This window comes from Ammospiza caudacuta, chromosome 27, assembly GCF_027887145.1.
Source record: "Ammospiza caudacuta isolate bAmmCau1 chromosome 27, bAmmCau1.pri, whole genome shotgun sequence".
Lineage (NCBI taxonomy): Eukaryota > Metazoa > Chordata > Aves > Passeriformes > Passerellidae > Ammospiza > Ammospiza caudacuta.
In genome coordinates this window covers 4854528-4868740 of record NC_080619.1, presented here as the reverse complement: position 1 = coordinate 4868740, position 14213 = coordinate 4854528, and the positions used below count along the sequence as shown (strand labels likewise).

At 66.4% G+C, this 14213-nt stretch overlaps 2 protein-coding genes across 2 annotated transcripts; one reads left to right on the top strand and one right to left on the bottom strand.

Moving 5' to 3' along the window:
- The first annotated feature begins 147 nt into the window (after positions 1-147).
- On the top strand, positions 148-577 carry LOC131568668 (gastrin/cholecystokinin-like peptide). The gene is made up of 2 exons (XM_058820773.1): positions 148-334; positions 453-577. Exons 1-2 carry the CDS (start codon positions 148-150, stop codon positions 575-577), a joined length of 312 nt encoding a protein of 103 aa, XP_058676756.1.
- Positions 578-1362: 785 nt separating this feature from the next.
- HAP1 (huntingtin associated protein 1) lies at positions 1363-13210 on the bottom strand. Its single transcript, XM_058820826.1, is given in 18 exon segments — positions 1363-2008; positions 2605-2698; positions 3105-3323; positions 3413-3677; positions 3903-4074; positions 4151-4218; positions 4950-5087; positions 5172-5246; positions 5331-5461; positions 5544-5622; positions 5748-5856; positions 6089-6189; positions 6294-6410; positions 6521-6597; positions 10727-10918; positions 11830-11985; positions 12396-12718; positions 13044-13210. Coding segments are annotated over 18 exon segments (2886 nt in total). The 3' UTR covers positions 1363-1605.
- Positions 13211-14213: the final 1003 nt, after the last annotated feature.

Here is a 14213-nt window from a genome sequence, read left to right as displayed (position 1 = left end):
AGGCTTGGGGAGAAGCTGCAAGGGATGGAGGGGACTTGGGGACACAAAGGGGGGGACAGAGGGGACTGTGAACTGTCCATGGGCTGGGGCTGAGCCTGTCCCAGTCCAGGGGCTGCAGCTGCCCCCCCGTTCAGTGTCCCCACAGCCATGAAGGCGTCCCTGTGCCTGTGCCTCATCCTGGCCCTCGCGGTGGCCCCCAGCCTGTGCCGGCCCCCGGCGGCCTTGGGGGACCCCCAGGAGCCCCCCCCGAGCCTGGCCCGCCGGGAATGGCCCCAGCAGCTGTCCCAGGAGCAGCAGCACCTCCTGTCCCAGTTCCTGCCCCACATCCTCACAGGTACTGCAAGCTGTGGGTGGGTGGGCACAGCCTGGCCCCCGTGGAAGGGGGGGAAAATACCAGCAATTTCCAAATTTCCAGCAATTTCCAGCTCTAACTGCTGCCTTTGCCCTGGCAGAGCTGAACAAGCACAAGGCCTTTGTGCATGAGGACGAGGGGCTGGAGGCTCTGCACGACCACTTCTACCCCGACTGGATGGACTTTGGCCGCCGCAGCACTGAGGATGAGGATGGTGCTGTGTAGCTGCTGGGCTGGGCAGGGCACTACCACACTCAGGGCCTGCCCTTTCCCTCAATAAAACTCTGGCACCACGGCCTCTGCACTCCTGTATGTGCTGGGGAGGGCCTGGGAAGGTGGGCAGGGGGATTTGCCCCCAACCCCAGAGGGCAGAAGGGATTTGCCCCCAGTTCCAGAGGGCAGAGGGGATTTGCTCTAAGCCCCAGAGGGGATTTGCCCCCAGCCCCAAAGGGCAAAGGGAATTTACCCCCAGCCCCAGAGGGATTTAGCCCCAGAGGGCAAAAGGGATTTGCCCCCAGCCCCAAAGGGCAGAAGGAATTTGCCTCCAGAATGCAGAAGGAATTTGCCCCCAGAATGCAGAGGGGATTTGCCCCCAGCCCCAGAGGGATGCAAGGGGCAGAGGCTGAGCTGGGCACAGCAGCACACACAGCACACAGCAGCTGCTCTGTGAATTCACATTTATTTGCCAGGGGTTTGGGCACAGCTTGGAGGGAAGGACACAATTAGGGGAGCAGCAGAAGCACCCCCAGGAACATCCCAAGCTGTGGGTGCTGCTACTATTGCTACTCAGTGAGCAGGGAAGAGCTAAACCAGCATTCCCTTTGAAGCCAGTCCAGGCCAGGCGCTGGCCAGGGCCCAGCCCAGGGTGCAGGGGGTCCCCCTGGCCCCAGTGGGTTGCCCCAGGACACACCTGAGCCCAGACTGGGTGTTCTCCATCCCTGCAGCATCTGGACAGCCCCAGACGGGCCGAGCTGCCTCTCGCTCCGCAGACAGGCTCAGCAGAAGCAGGAACAGTTTTTATTGCCAGAAATTGGCTCCTGTGCAGGGTCCACACTGCCCCAGCAGGAGGGGCCAGCCAGCACCCCCTGTACCCCCATCCATGGGGAGCAGGGCCAGTTCTGTCCTTGCAGCCAGGGCAGAGCCCTCCATGCTGGTGCCAGGAGCGCTGATGGAGCTGGGGCAGCACCAGGAGCTGAGGCTGAAGCTTGTTCCGTCTCCATTTCCCCATGGACGGGCGAGGAAGAGGATGTGTCTCACCCTGAGCCTGGGGGCTCTGCAGCATTGTCACCTCTGGGTAGCCCAGAGGGCACAGGAGCTCTCTGCCCTCTGGCCACCACCTTGTCCAGCCCCAGGCGCTGCAGCTTCTCCACCAGGTTCCAGCTGAAGGTGCTGCTCCTGCCTGGGGGTCCCTGCTGGCCCCTGGCCACGGGGGGCTCACAGTGCTGGGGCTCCTGGCAGTGCAGTGAGGGGGCCCTCCACGATCCAGTGCCTGGTGCCAGGTGGGAATCTCGGCCCAGCAGGAGCCTCACGAGTCCCGTGGGGGCGCTGGGGGGTCCAGGGCCCAGCGCCAGCGTGGGGGGAGCCGGTTCTGGGCAGGGGCTGCAGAGGCTCAGCCCCTCAAAGGGCCCACAAGAAGGCACGACGGCATGATACAGACTGGAGGGAAGAGAGGGCAGAAGGGGGATCAGCTGGGGGGGCCAGGCAGGACCCCCTGTCCTTCCCCTAAAGAGCCCTGGGCTGCAGGAGACCCCAAAGCCCCCACAGGGTGCTGGGGCTGCTCCTCATCAGCCAGGACACGCTGGGACACGGGCACAGCTCCAGCAGCAATGTCCAGACACCAGGGTTTGTCTAACAGCGAACTGCAGCTCACACCAACCCCCAGCGAGCCTTAGGGGGGCTCATTAGGGCTAATCACCGGCGCTCGTTAATGAGGGGACAGCCCAGCAGCCGGCTTCGAAAAGTTCCTGGCTGCTGCCCAAGTGTGGAGGGAGGAAAAAAACCAAAAACCTGTGTCTGCTCCCCAGAGTGCCAGGAGCATTTACTGCTCCCCTGGGCGAGCCCAGCCGAGGAAGGCTGTCCGTCTGTCCGTCCATCCATCCACAGACACACAGACACCCCAGCAGCCACATCTGGGGAGATTTCTGGTGCTGGCACCTCTCAGAGCATCAGGGGCTGCAGGGAGCCAGGCACGGGGGAGGAGGAGGAGGAGGAGGAGGAAGGCCGGGGCAGGCAGCGGGGGCCCCGCACCTTACCTGGTGGTGATCGCAGAGGTGGGGTGGAGGATGTGGCAGGTGGTGATGGTGAAGGTAGACGGGGTCTGGGGGAGGTTGTTAACAGAGAGGAACACTGGAAGGGACAGGAGACAAGGGGTCAGGACACAGGGCACGGAGGGCAGGCGGGGCAGCCAGAGCCGGGCTGGGAGCTCCTTGCGCGGGGATTCAGCAGCAACTGCGCCCGGTGCCTGCTCAGAGCGGGCAGCCGGCACAGGATGGGCCAGGAGATGCCAGAGCGGCCCCTTGCAGGCAGCCGGGGGGCAGCAGGGGCTCGCCGGGGCGGTGGCCGCGGCTCATCCCGCTGCCCGAGAACAGCCCTGGCACAGCCGCAGGCGGAGCATCCCCCTGGGGAGCGCGGGGTGCCACGGACAGGCTGCTGCAAGAGGGGAAGGCACCGGGGAAGGCGAGGGCCAGCCGGGACAGGAGGGCAGGGGCACCCCGGGGGCTGCGGCCCCTCTGTCCCCTCGCCCCCCGCTCACCCCTGGGGCGCTCCTTGGCTTTGGAGGGCGCTGAGGTAGGGAGCAGCTGGAAGGAGCTGGCGTCCACATCGTCCTCCTCCAGGTCATTGAGGCTGTAGACCTCCTCCAGGTCGGTGTCCAGCTGCCTGAAGTCTTTGGTGAGCACCCCGGGCCGGGGCACCAGGATCCCGCCCAGGTTGGGCTGTGCCAGCTGCTGCCAGTGGTGGAGCGTCACAGAGCCTGGGGATGGGAAAACAGCCGAGGGGAGCTCAGGAGGGGCTGTTGGACCCTCAGAGGACCTGCAGCTCCTCACCCCCTCTGCCCCTCACCTTCCAGCGGCTTCACGATCTGCAGCTTGTCGGGGAAGCAGGTGAGGGAGCCCAGGGAGAAGCCGGAGCCAGCCGTGAGCTCCGAGCCCCCGGAGTAGCTTGTCCCGGTGGAGACGATGCTGCCCTCGGGGGTGAGGAAGCCGCTGGAGCTCTCCCCATCCCTCAGCCTCCAGAGCTTGCGCTCCCGCTCGGCCTCGAAGAAGGAGCGCTCCGAGAGCCGCTGCACCGCCGCCTCCAGGTCCTGCCGGCCCGGGGCTGCCCGGGGCTCCTTGATGGCCCCATCGGCCCTGATGGGGGCACAGCTTAGGGCTGCACCTCAGGGACTCCCCCAGACCCTGCCCTCCCTGCCCCAGGCTGCTGCCAGCATCCCAACTCCTGTGCAGGAGCAGCCGCTGTCCCACCCGGCCCCGTTCATCCCCAACCCGGCCCCGTTCATCCCCAACCCGGCCCCGTTCTGCCCCCCCGGCCCCATTCTCCCCCGCCCCAGCACTCACTGAGCATCCTCCGAGCCGGAGCAGTTGGTTTGGGGGGTGCTGGCCCCCCCAGAGTGGGCAGTGGACACCGGCTTGGAGCCCGGGACGTGGTGGGGAGACTCGGAGCAGGACTTGGCCTTGGCTGCCTGGTTCACGGCCTTCACCGTCTCAAAGACGCGCTGGTAGCTCCTGCGGGCAGGAGGGAGCTCGGGGTGAGCCAGAGCCGTCCCACGGCACGGCACAAACCATCAATGACAGCACTCACTTGTAGTCCGAGGAGGAGCTGTCCGTCCTCTTCCTCATCGTGCCCTTGATCTCAGCCGCCAGCGAGTCCTGGGGACGGGATAAGTGGTGTCAGTATGGGGGGGCAGTGTTGGTGTCAGTATGGGGGTGCGCAGTGTCAGTATGGGGGTGCACAGTGTCAGTGCTGGGGGGCAGTGTCAGTATGGGGGTGCAGTGTCAGTACTTGGGGACAGTGTCGGTGTCAGTATGGGGGTGCAGTGTCGGTACTGGGGGGCAATGTCAGCACTGGGGGGGCAGTGTCAGTATGGGGGTGCACAGTGTAGGTACTGGGGGGGCAGTGTCAGTATGGGGGGGCACAGTGTCAGTGCTGGGGGGGCACAGTGTCAGTATGGGGGTGCAGTGTCAGTATGGGGGTGCACAGTGTCAGCACTGGGGGGGGCAGTGTCAGTATGGGGGTGCAGTGTCAGTACTTGGGGACAGTGTCAGTATGGGGGTGCACAGTGTAGGTACTGGGGGGGCAGTGTCAGCACTAGGGGGGCAGTGTCAGTATGGGGGGGCAGTGTCGGTGTCAGTATGGGGGGGCACAGTGTCAGCACTGGGGGGGGCAGTGTCAGTATGGGGGTGCAGTGTCAGTGCTGGGGTGCAGTGTCAGTACTTGGGGACAGTGTCAGTATGGGGGTGCACAGTGTCGGTACTGGGGTGCAGTGTCAGCACTGGAGGGGCAGTGTCAGTATGGGGGTGCACAGTGCCAGTATGGGGGTGCAGTGTCGGTACCGGGGGCACAGCAGGGACCCCCCCCGTGCCTCCCCGTCCCCGCTCACCACGGGCAGCAGGCTGGCAGCGCTGTAGCGGCTCACGGTGCTGTTGGGGACGCTGCGGCTCCGCAGGCTCTTCACCTCCTCCCGCGCCTCCTGCAGCATCCCGCCGCACTCCGCGTACTTGTCCTGCAGATCCCGCAGCTGCGGGGACACCGGCACGGCTGGAGCACGGCCCCGGGACAGGAGCCCCGGCCAGGGGGCACCCAGGGCTCCCCCCGGGCTCACCTCCATCCGCAGCTGCTGCTGCACCTCCTTGGCCGCCGTCAGGTGCTGCTGGAGCTCCTCCACCTCGGAGCCGTACTGCGGGCAGGAGAGGCTGGGTCAGGGCGCTGTGCCCGCACCCCTCGACCCCCCGGCACGGGCAGGGGACCCTCACCCCCTCACCGTGCGACACTTGTGCTGCAGATCCGCGACCTGCGCCAGCAGCTGGCTGATCTCCTCCTGCTGCCGCGCAGCGTCCTCCGCCCGGTGCGCCAGCTCCTCCGACAGGTGAACGACCTGCTGGCTCGCCTCGGCTGCGGGAGGGGGCTCTGTCACCGCCGGGCACCGCCCCGGCCCCAGCCCACCCACCCGGGCAGAGCCCCGAGCCCTGCTTACAGAACTGCTCCACGCAGTCGATCATCAGCTGCTGCTCCTGCTGCTCGTACTGACAGGTCTCGGTGGCGATGTTGGTGGCCTGGGGGGACAGGGTTGGAGAGGCTGAGCGGGACAGGCAGGACACTGAGGGGGCAGCTCGGGTCCCCCCAGGGAGAGCAGGGCATGGGTGGGCACTGAGGGCATCCTGCAGCTGGCTGTGCCCACCTCCATGCGCAGCTTCTGGTTCTCCTCCTCCAGGCTCCTGAGCTTCTGCTGCAGGGTGTCGTACTGGAAGTACTGCTGCAAGGACAGCGAGGACTCGTGCCTGCGCAGCCTGGGGACAGCAGGGATGGCCTGAGCAGGGCAGGCAGGGTGGCAATGCCCACTCTGACCCCTGCCCGCTCCCCCAGGCACCCACAGCGACCGAGCTCTGTGGGGTCGGACCCACGGCCACCAAGGGAGGGCGGAGATGTGGCCAGTGCCAGCCCAGGGATGTGATGGCTCCTGGCCTGCCCACAGGAGCAGCTGAGCCCCAGGGGAGCGGCAGGACAGGGGGTCCCACTCACGGTGTGGAGGTGGTGGTGGTGGGCTCGCTCTCCTCCGTGCTGGTGGTGTAGAAGTGCAGGAGGTCATCCCGCATGGACACCTCGTGGCGCAGCTGCGCAATCTGGAGAGACAAAAGAGCTTCAGGACATGGCCAAAGAGACCACAGCAGCCCCCAGGGGGGCACACAGGGGGCCAAAGCCCAGACCTGTGCCCAGGAGCTGTTACCTCCTCTTTGGCCAATTCCAGCTGCTCCTCCAGGAGCTCATTGCGCTCAGTCAGGCTCCGGTTCTGCTTCAGCAGGGACTGCCCGATGCGTGCTGCCAGCTCCAGATCCCGCTCTTTCTGCAGGGGCAGGTCTGCCTCAGCTGGGACTCATCCCTTCCCCACTCCTCACCCAGCCCTGTTTCCCCAGGGTGCCACCAGCCCTCACACAGGTGGCATCTCCAGCGTACCTCGTCCAGCAGGTTGGTGACAGCGTCGATATCGTGGTAGGTCTTTGTGATCCTGGCCACCCGCTCAGCACACAGGACTGGGGGGAGAGGGCACAAGGTGAACCCCCACACTGTGGGAGCACTGACCCAGGGGCTCAGCACTGTCCCCCGAAGCTGGTCTCCAAAAAGGACTTTTGTCAGCTGGGTGGCACCTCACACAGTGCCAGGCAGGGATCCCCACAGCGGTGACAGCATCGTGGGAAATGGGGGGGCTCACACCTCACCCCCAACCCTGCCCACACCTTGAGGGGGCAAGAAAAACGCTTGGCACCCTTGCTGACACCACAGCACAGGCACAGTGCCAGCCCCACTGCAGGACTCACGGACAGAAGGGGGACAAGGAAGGGCAGCAGCAGAGACAGGATCAGAGGTGACATCTCCAGCAGAAAGCAGGCTGGAGCTCCAGCATAAATAGCCGTGGGTGGCACCGTGCCGAGCCGGGCTCGCGGGCGGCGTCCCCTCCAAGCTGTCCCCAGCCCCCTCCCCCAGATCCCCCCTGCCCTAGTTTGGTTTCTCTCTGGGGGAGGGGACGCTGCCCCCCCGCGCCCACCCGGTGCCCCCGCAGCTGCACGGCCCCGGAGGCGAGGAGGGATCGGGGGCTCCCACCGGGCCCCCGGCACAGCTCTGCGTGCCCCGCCGCTCCCCGGGTCTGGCGGGGAGAGGAGGTGCCAGCACCGAGTCTCGGTGCCCCCGCTGCGGGTCCTGCCAGGCAGCGCCGGGCACGCACCCGGGCGGCGGCGCTGGAGCCGGAGGGAGCCCGAGCAGAGCCCCGAGCCCTGCCCGCACCCCAGAGCCTGCTACAGCCCCGGAGCTGCCTGTGCCCCACACCCTGCCCGGTGCCCTTTCCATGCTGTACTGCCCCGAGGGTGCGTGCCTCAGTTTCCCCCGGCTGCGCTCAGGGCCCCAGTCAGAGGCACCCCCCAGTGGCGCAGACGAAGTGGGTTAACGGGGAAGCTGAGCCACACAAATCCCATTAGCCGGCCCCAGCTGGGGTTGTGTAATGGCGAGTGTGTTGTCATGGCAATGCCCCCACTCGCCACCCCGGTCCCGTCCGGCCCGCACTGCCCCACGCCCCAGAGGGCACGGACCCCAAACACGGACCCCAAACACGGCCATGGGGCGCAGGGCCAGCCCCATCCCCCCTCTCTGCACCCCGACAGGAGCCGCTCTCCGCGGGGGTCCCCAACTGCACCTCGTCAGGCCCCTGAGCCATTAATTGGAAGTAATTAGAGCATGAGCATCGTTACGCTTGGAGCGAGCGGCTGGCCCTGGCAGACGGGGGCTGCGGCGCTGGCGAAGATGTAAACATCCACCCAGGGCCCGATTGGGGGGGGAGCACCCCGTTCCCACGGCAGGAGGGGCGTCCTTCTCCTTCCCCACGGGCACACCTGGCACACCTGGCTGTCCCCTGTCCGTGTGGACAGCTCTCCTTGGGGTCGGGGTGACCCTGGGGGTCCCCAAGGGACCGGGCGGCGGCAACCCCGGGCCAGAGGGCGGCGAGGGAGCCGGGGATTGAGGGAAGGCACCGGTGGGGAGCGCAGGGCACCTCCCGAGGGAAGACCCCGGCCCTGACCCCTCCGGACCAGCCCCGGCCCCGGGGACACCCCGGCCCCGCCGCTCCAAACCAACCCCGCGGGGTGCCCTGCCCTGCCGCAGCCTCATCCTCACCCCCATCCTCATCCTCACCCCCATCCTCATCCTCACCCCCATCCTCATCCTCACCCCCATCCCCGGGGCGGGACCGCCCGCGCCGCCCTCACCTTCCTCCAGCTCCCGGGCGATGGGGTCCGCGCCGCGCTCCGCGTTCCCGTTCAACTCATCGTAGGCGGCGGGGCTGCTCCAGATCTCCATCGCGCCGTGCCCACCCAGCCGTGCCCACCCAGCCGTGCCCAGCCCCGCCGCGCCGAGCGGAGCCGCTGCGGCCGCTCCCGCCCCTATTTATAGGATCGCCCGCTCCCCGCGCACCTGCCCGGCGCATCCCCCGGCGGCGGGGCCGGGACAGGGGCGGAGCCGCGCGGGAGCAGAGCGGGGGCGATGCGGGGTCGGGGTGCGCATTTCCCCAGGGACGCGATCCCCATCAGGCACCCCAGGACTGGGCTCTTTGTTGGGAAACCCGCCAGGACAACCCTGCTCGGCCCTGGGGGCTGGTGGAGGTGTCCCTCCCACCTCTTGGGACCCTGGGGGTCCCTGAGCAGCCGCTCTGCGGTGTTGATGCTGTGGGTCACCCACAGACAGCAGCTCTGCCCCTTGGGAAGGACGGGGAGAGATTTGGGGCCCTTCACACAAAGCCATGGGGTCCCCATGAGGGTCAGGGTACGTTTTTCTGGCCAGCCCTGCTCTGCCATCCTCCCGTCATCACCGACGTCACAAACCCTGCACCTGCAGTGCCCATTGCAGTGCTGGGACCTGCCAGGTCCCTGATCAGCAAAGGGGCTTTTCCATCCCACTCCAGCTCCCCGTTCACCACCCCTGGCTCCAAGCATGGCCTGGCATGAGCCAGGATGCCCCACACTCCCTGGCCGGCACCCTCTCGTCCCCACAACACTGGTGCAGAGGCAGCACAGAAGCAGGAAAGGTGAATAAATCATGGTGTGCTGAATTATGGAGGAGCTGGCAGGCACGTAGCACAGGCCGTGGGTGTGGTGCTGGTAATGCCAACGTGCTCTGTCCTCATCACCTGCCCCAATGCCCACCCTTGTGAGCACCCAAACAATCAGTGAAGGGATGCAGCTGGAGCTGCCCCTCAGCATTGCACACCTTTGCCTGCCTCGCTCCTACCCATTGGGATCCTGCCATAAACCCTCAGTCCTCTCTGGGGTGAGGATGGAGCAGATGCCCTCAGTCTCACCCTCTCCCTCCTCCTGGAGCTGGATTTTCCCTTGGTAAGGCCTGGGATGACACAGCCAGCACCACCCACCCTCCAGGGACCCCAAGGACTCAAGCACACGTCTCAGCATGGACAGGCAGGAGCTGCTTCTTCCTAATCCCCTGCCCCAGGATTTGCTGCTCTGGGCAGGTTCCCTGTGCCTGCACAAGCAGATTACAGGGGGCTATTTCTGATGGCAGCTTAAAGGTTTGACGCCATGGGCCCCCTCCAGCACATGCCAGCAGCACCGGAGTGGCTGTGACCTGCAGGAGTGTGGGACTGAGAGCCCCTGGCCCCATGGAGCAGGGCTGGGGTGCTGGTGTGCTGCATGCTCCCTACCCCATGGCACAGAGACAGAATTTGGGGCTCAATCCCTTGTATGGCCACTGCAGGGGGCTGTGCTGATGGTCGCCTGCTGACCAGAGAGGGAGCAGCCACCAGGGGAAGGCTGCAAGCACAGGCAGGGCACGGTGAGGATGATGCCCAGCCTGGAGGGAGCAGGTGGGTGGAGGCTTTGCCCCCATCTGTCTCCCACTGCCCCACATCCATCCCCCAGCCCCCTGCTCTAATCCTGTCCCCGCCACACGCAGCCCAGAGGCACAAACAAGGCAGAGATAATCCGTCTGTGCCCCCCGCTGAACCCCGACCTTGCCCAGGGATGGAACACGTCACAGGGCCATGGGCACTGCCCCTGCCTGGCCATGGGGGGTGCAGGAATGTCCCCATGACATCCCCACAGCTCTGGGGGCTCTGCTGGCACCAGGGATGGATCCCCACAGCTCTGGGGGTCTGCTGGCAGCAGGAATCTCCCCCTGGGGTCCCCACAGCTCTGAGGGCTCTGCTGGGTTCCCCACAGCTCTGCTGGCAGCAGGAATCTCCCCCTGGGTTCCCCACAGCTCTGAGGGCTCTGCTGGGTTCCCCACATCTCTGAGGGCTCTGCTGGGTTCCCCACAGCTCTGCTGGCAGCAGGAATCTCCCCCTGGGATCCCCACAGCTCTGGGGGCTCTGCTGGCAGCCCCCTGCTCCAGGCTGGCATGCTGGAGGAGCAGCAGCCCTGGCATCCCCTGGCACACCTCGCCAAGCCCACCAGTGTCCCAGCCCAGCACAGGGGAGCAGGGACGCGCTGGGGGTCCCAAGAAATGCTGGGGGGCTCCCTCTCCCAGCATCCGGCTTGGCTCAGCAGCAGCTGCTCCCAGAATTAGCCCGGGATGTTCCGGGTGAGGAAATCCAGCCCGTCAATCCCATTAGCGGCGATCAGCCCGGCCGTGCCCACCGCCCCTCCCCGGCCCCGCTGCACTCACGGAAATACTGCAGGGTCTCCTCGATCTGCTGGGGGGTCAGGGGGGCTACGGGCTGCGGGGGGGCGCTGGGGGCTCGCAGCCAGTCGCCGTGCTCGTAGCCGAACACGGTGTCAGCCCGCAGCGTGTAGCGGGGCAGCTGCTCGGCCAGCAGGCTGACGATCTCCACCTCGGGGACAGCCTCGCGGCACAGCTCTGGGGACAGGGGGACAGAGGGCCACGGCGTCAGTGTGGTTTTGTTCTGCAGGTTATTGTTTGGTTTGTTGTTTGGTAGTTTATTTGGGCTTCCCCCCCCCCACCCCCGCTTTTAGTGTCGGTTTATCTCTTTGCTGCTTAGCTACTTTTCTGCCAAGTTTCAAACCCCTTCCTCCTACATCCAGTTGTTAACCCCTCCTGTCCCAAGCAGTTTTCCTCCCTTGTATCCCTTGCCTTTGTGTTCCACCCCCAGTGCTTTTGATTAGCTGAACATCGTATCCTCCCTTGAGACCTGTCCCCCCCTATAAGCTGTTGTTTGCCCCCAGCTCATTGCGACCCAAGACTTGGGGGAATGTAACATCAAATAAAGTAACCCAGTGCCACCCCAGTGCCACCCAGGCCCGTGCTGCTGCTGTGGCCTTTTTGTTTCCCGTTTTGCCTCCATTGGTAGCTGGGATTCTGTGGAGCCCCGAAAGAGGGGACTGTCACCCCCTCACTGTCACCATCAGCCCAGGGTGGGGGGCGTATGTGAGGAGGGGGCTGTGCAGGGGGGAACCTCCTGCACCCCTCAGTCCACTCTGTGCCCTGGGGGTTTGGGCCTGGGTCCATCCCCAGAGCCACTGGTGCAGGGATTGGGGGGTCCCCCGCAGGGTGGCACTCAAGGACCCTTCCCCAGCTCTGTCCTGCTCCCCTCATCCCCCCGCTGCCCGCGGGCAGGGTCCTGCTGCCATCTCCTGGCCACGCTCTGCGCTGGGCACAGCGGGCCTGGCACGCAGTGCGGGGTGAAGGATGCCGGGACAATGGCTCATCTCCAACACAGAACAGTGACAGGATGGAGGAACAGCCCAAAGGAGACCCAGCTCCTCACCCCCCTCACCCCAGTTCCCGCTGGCACCCTCAGCTGTACCCACCAGTGATGGTCGCGGCATCGCGGCGTGTGCCCGGCTGGGACACCGGGCTGGGCTGGGGACAGGCGGTGACAGCTGAGCCCGGGCTGGGCAGGGCGTGGCAGGCGGGTGGGCTCTGGCTGGGGAGGGTCTCTCGTGGGAGCGGGGTGTCCAGTTTGGCTGGTGTTGCGTGGGGGCCTGGCTGCCATGGGGAGAGGCACCGTGCGCCCGGGCTCCCGGAGCGGCACACCAGAGTCCCTCCTCCGGGCCCTGCCTGGGGGGAAGGAGCTGTTCAGGTGATGTTCGAGGGCTCCAGGGACACATCCTGACCCCCCATAGGACAAAAACCTTCCTGGAGGCAGCATCTGCCAGCCCAGGAGGCATAGCCAGGGCTCAGGTGTCCTGGCACAGGAGAGCTGTGGGAACAGAATCCAGCTCAGCTCCACCCCTGAATGTGGGGCAGGTTTGGCAGAGGCAAGGGGTCAGCGTACCTGCTCTGCGGTGGCTGCTGTGTGACCGGGGGGCTCAGCACCAAAGCAGCACCAGGAGAGGACAGGACAGCACAGGACAGGAGAGGAGCCTGCCCCCACAGGGTCCCTGCCGGGTCGCTGCCTGTGGAACGAGCAGGGAGGAGCTGTCGAGTTGCCCGGCGCTGGGCAGACACGGCAGGAGTGCCAGGAGAGCCCTGGGCAGCTCCACCTCGCAGAGCAAAGTCCACCTGCGAACCTCCGCCCTGTCGGCAGCAGGATGCAGAGCAGGGAGCAGGGCAGGGCTGGGCAGCATCTGCAGCTGCCTCATGCCAACCATAAACATCATGACGCGGGCCATAAATCCAGCATATCCCTGCTCTCTGGCCACCTCCAATGGCTCTGGCTCGGGCTGCGGCCGCTGCTGGCCCAGCTGCCCTTCTGCCCTGCAGGGCAGGAGCTCCCTGCTGCATCCCCAGCCCTGCTCCCACCTCCCCCACTGTGCCACAAGCAGCCCCTCGTCCCCAGCTCATGCCAGGGCATGGCTGCCCTCTCTCCTGGCAGATGCTCGGGGTCGCTGCCACATGCACAGCACCCACACCAGGCCACGCTGCTCCCCCTGGCACACAGGGACAGACCCCGAATCACACCCACAGCCTTCCCCGGCCCTGTGCCCCCTGGCACTGCCACCACCACACCTCGGGCCAGGAAGCAGCTCCCCATCCCCAAACCCTCATCCCCTCCTGTCCCCAGGGAGGGAGCGGGACCCACCGTGCGGAGCGGAGGTGCCGCTGGCTGCGGAGGGAGCGCGGCCGGCGAGGGTGAGTCAGCTCAGCCGGGGCTGCCAGAGCCCTGCGTCTGCTTTTGGCCCAGCTCCTGCACGTACATTCACTCTCCCCGGGGGAACCTTGTTCAGACACGTGCGGAGCAGCTCCCATCGCCCCAGAGCTGCTCCCACCGACCCCGGACCCCACCGACCCCGGACCCCGCTGTCCGCTCTCCAGCAGCGCTTGATGAGCCGGGAGCTGCCCCGGGAGCTGGGCCAGGGCAGGACGGGGGTCCCGGGCACCGATGGGACACGGGCCAGGAGGAGCACGGTCCTGGCTCAGCCTGACCCAGGTGCCTGTGCAGACTCGCTCTGTGCCCTGCCCGGTGCCATCCTGTGCCTCCTGCCCGGGCACCTCCCGAGGAGCGCCGTGAGAAGGGGAGAGATGAGGCAAATTCTCCTGGGGCTGCGGCTGCCGCCCTCAGATTCTCCGGGGAACGGAGGGGAACCCTCGGGCACGGCCCGGGGATTTGGGGTGCCCAGCCTGGGGAAGGCGGGACACCGTGAGAACGGGAGGCACAGCGCGGCCGGTGACAGCGGGCGTGGAGTGGGACACCGCGGGAGCCCGGGGGCACCGGGAGTGCGGGAATGCCGGGTTTGGGTGCAGGGATTGCGAGGAGGGCGATCCACACACACGCTGGGCGCTGCTCCTGGCTGCGGAGCCATCGGAACCATGGACATCGCTCCCATGGACATCGCTCCCGGCCCCGCCGACAGCAAAAGCCGCTCCCAGCCGAGGATGCCGGGACCCGCAGTCCATCCCTCCCTGAGGACCCCGCAAGCAGCTCTGGTTGCTCTGGTCCAGGTGTCCTCTAGCTCCATTTTCCCCCCAAAATCCCACACATGCCGCTGGCAGCTCCGCCCAAGGGAACTGGGGATCTCGGCATGTGCATCCCTGCCCACAGCTCCAGGAGGGCTGCAGGACCCGGCCCCTCCTAGGGCAGATGTTCTGGGGCATCTCCAGACCCGCTGGCACTTTGGGGACAGGCAGCTGTGACAGCACAAACATCCCTGTGAACGCAGCAGGGCTCCACGAGGTGGGGTCCAGGCTCAGCACAGCCAAAGCCCCATCCAGGCACACAGGGCTGGAGCCAAGGCCTGTCACAGATTGTGCA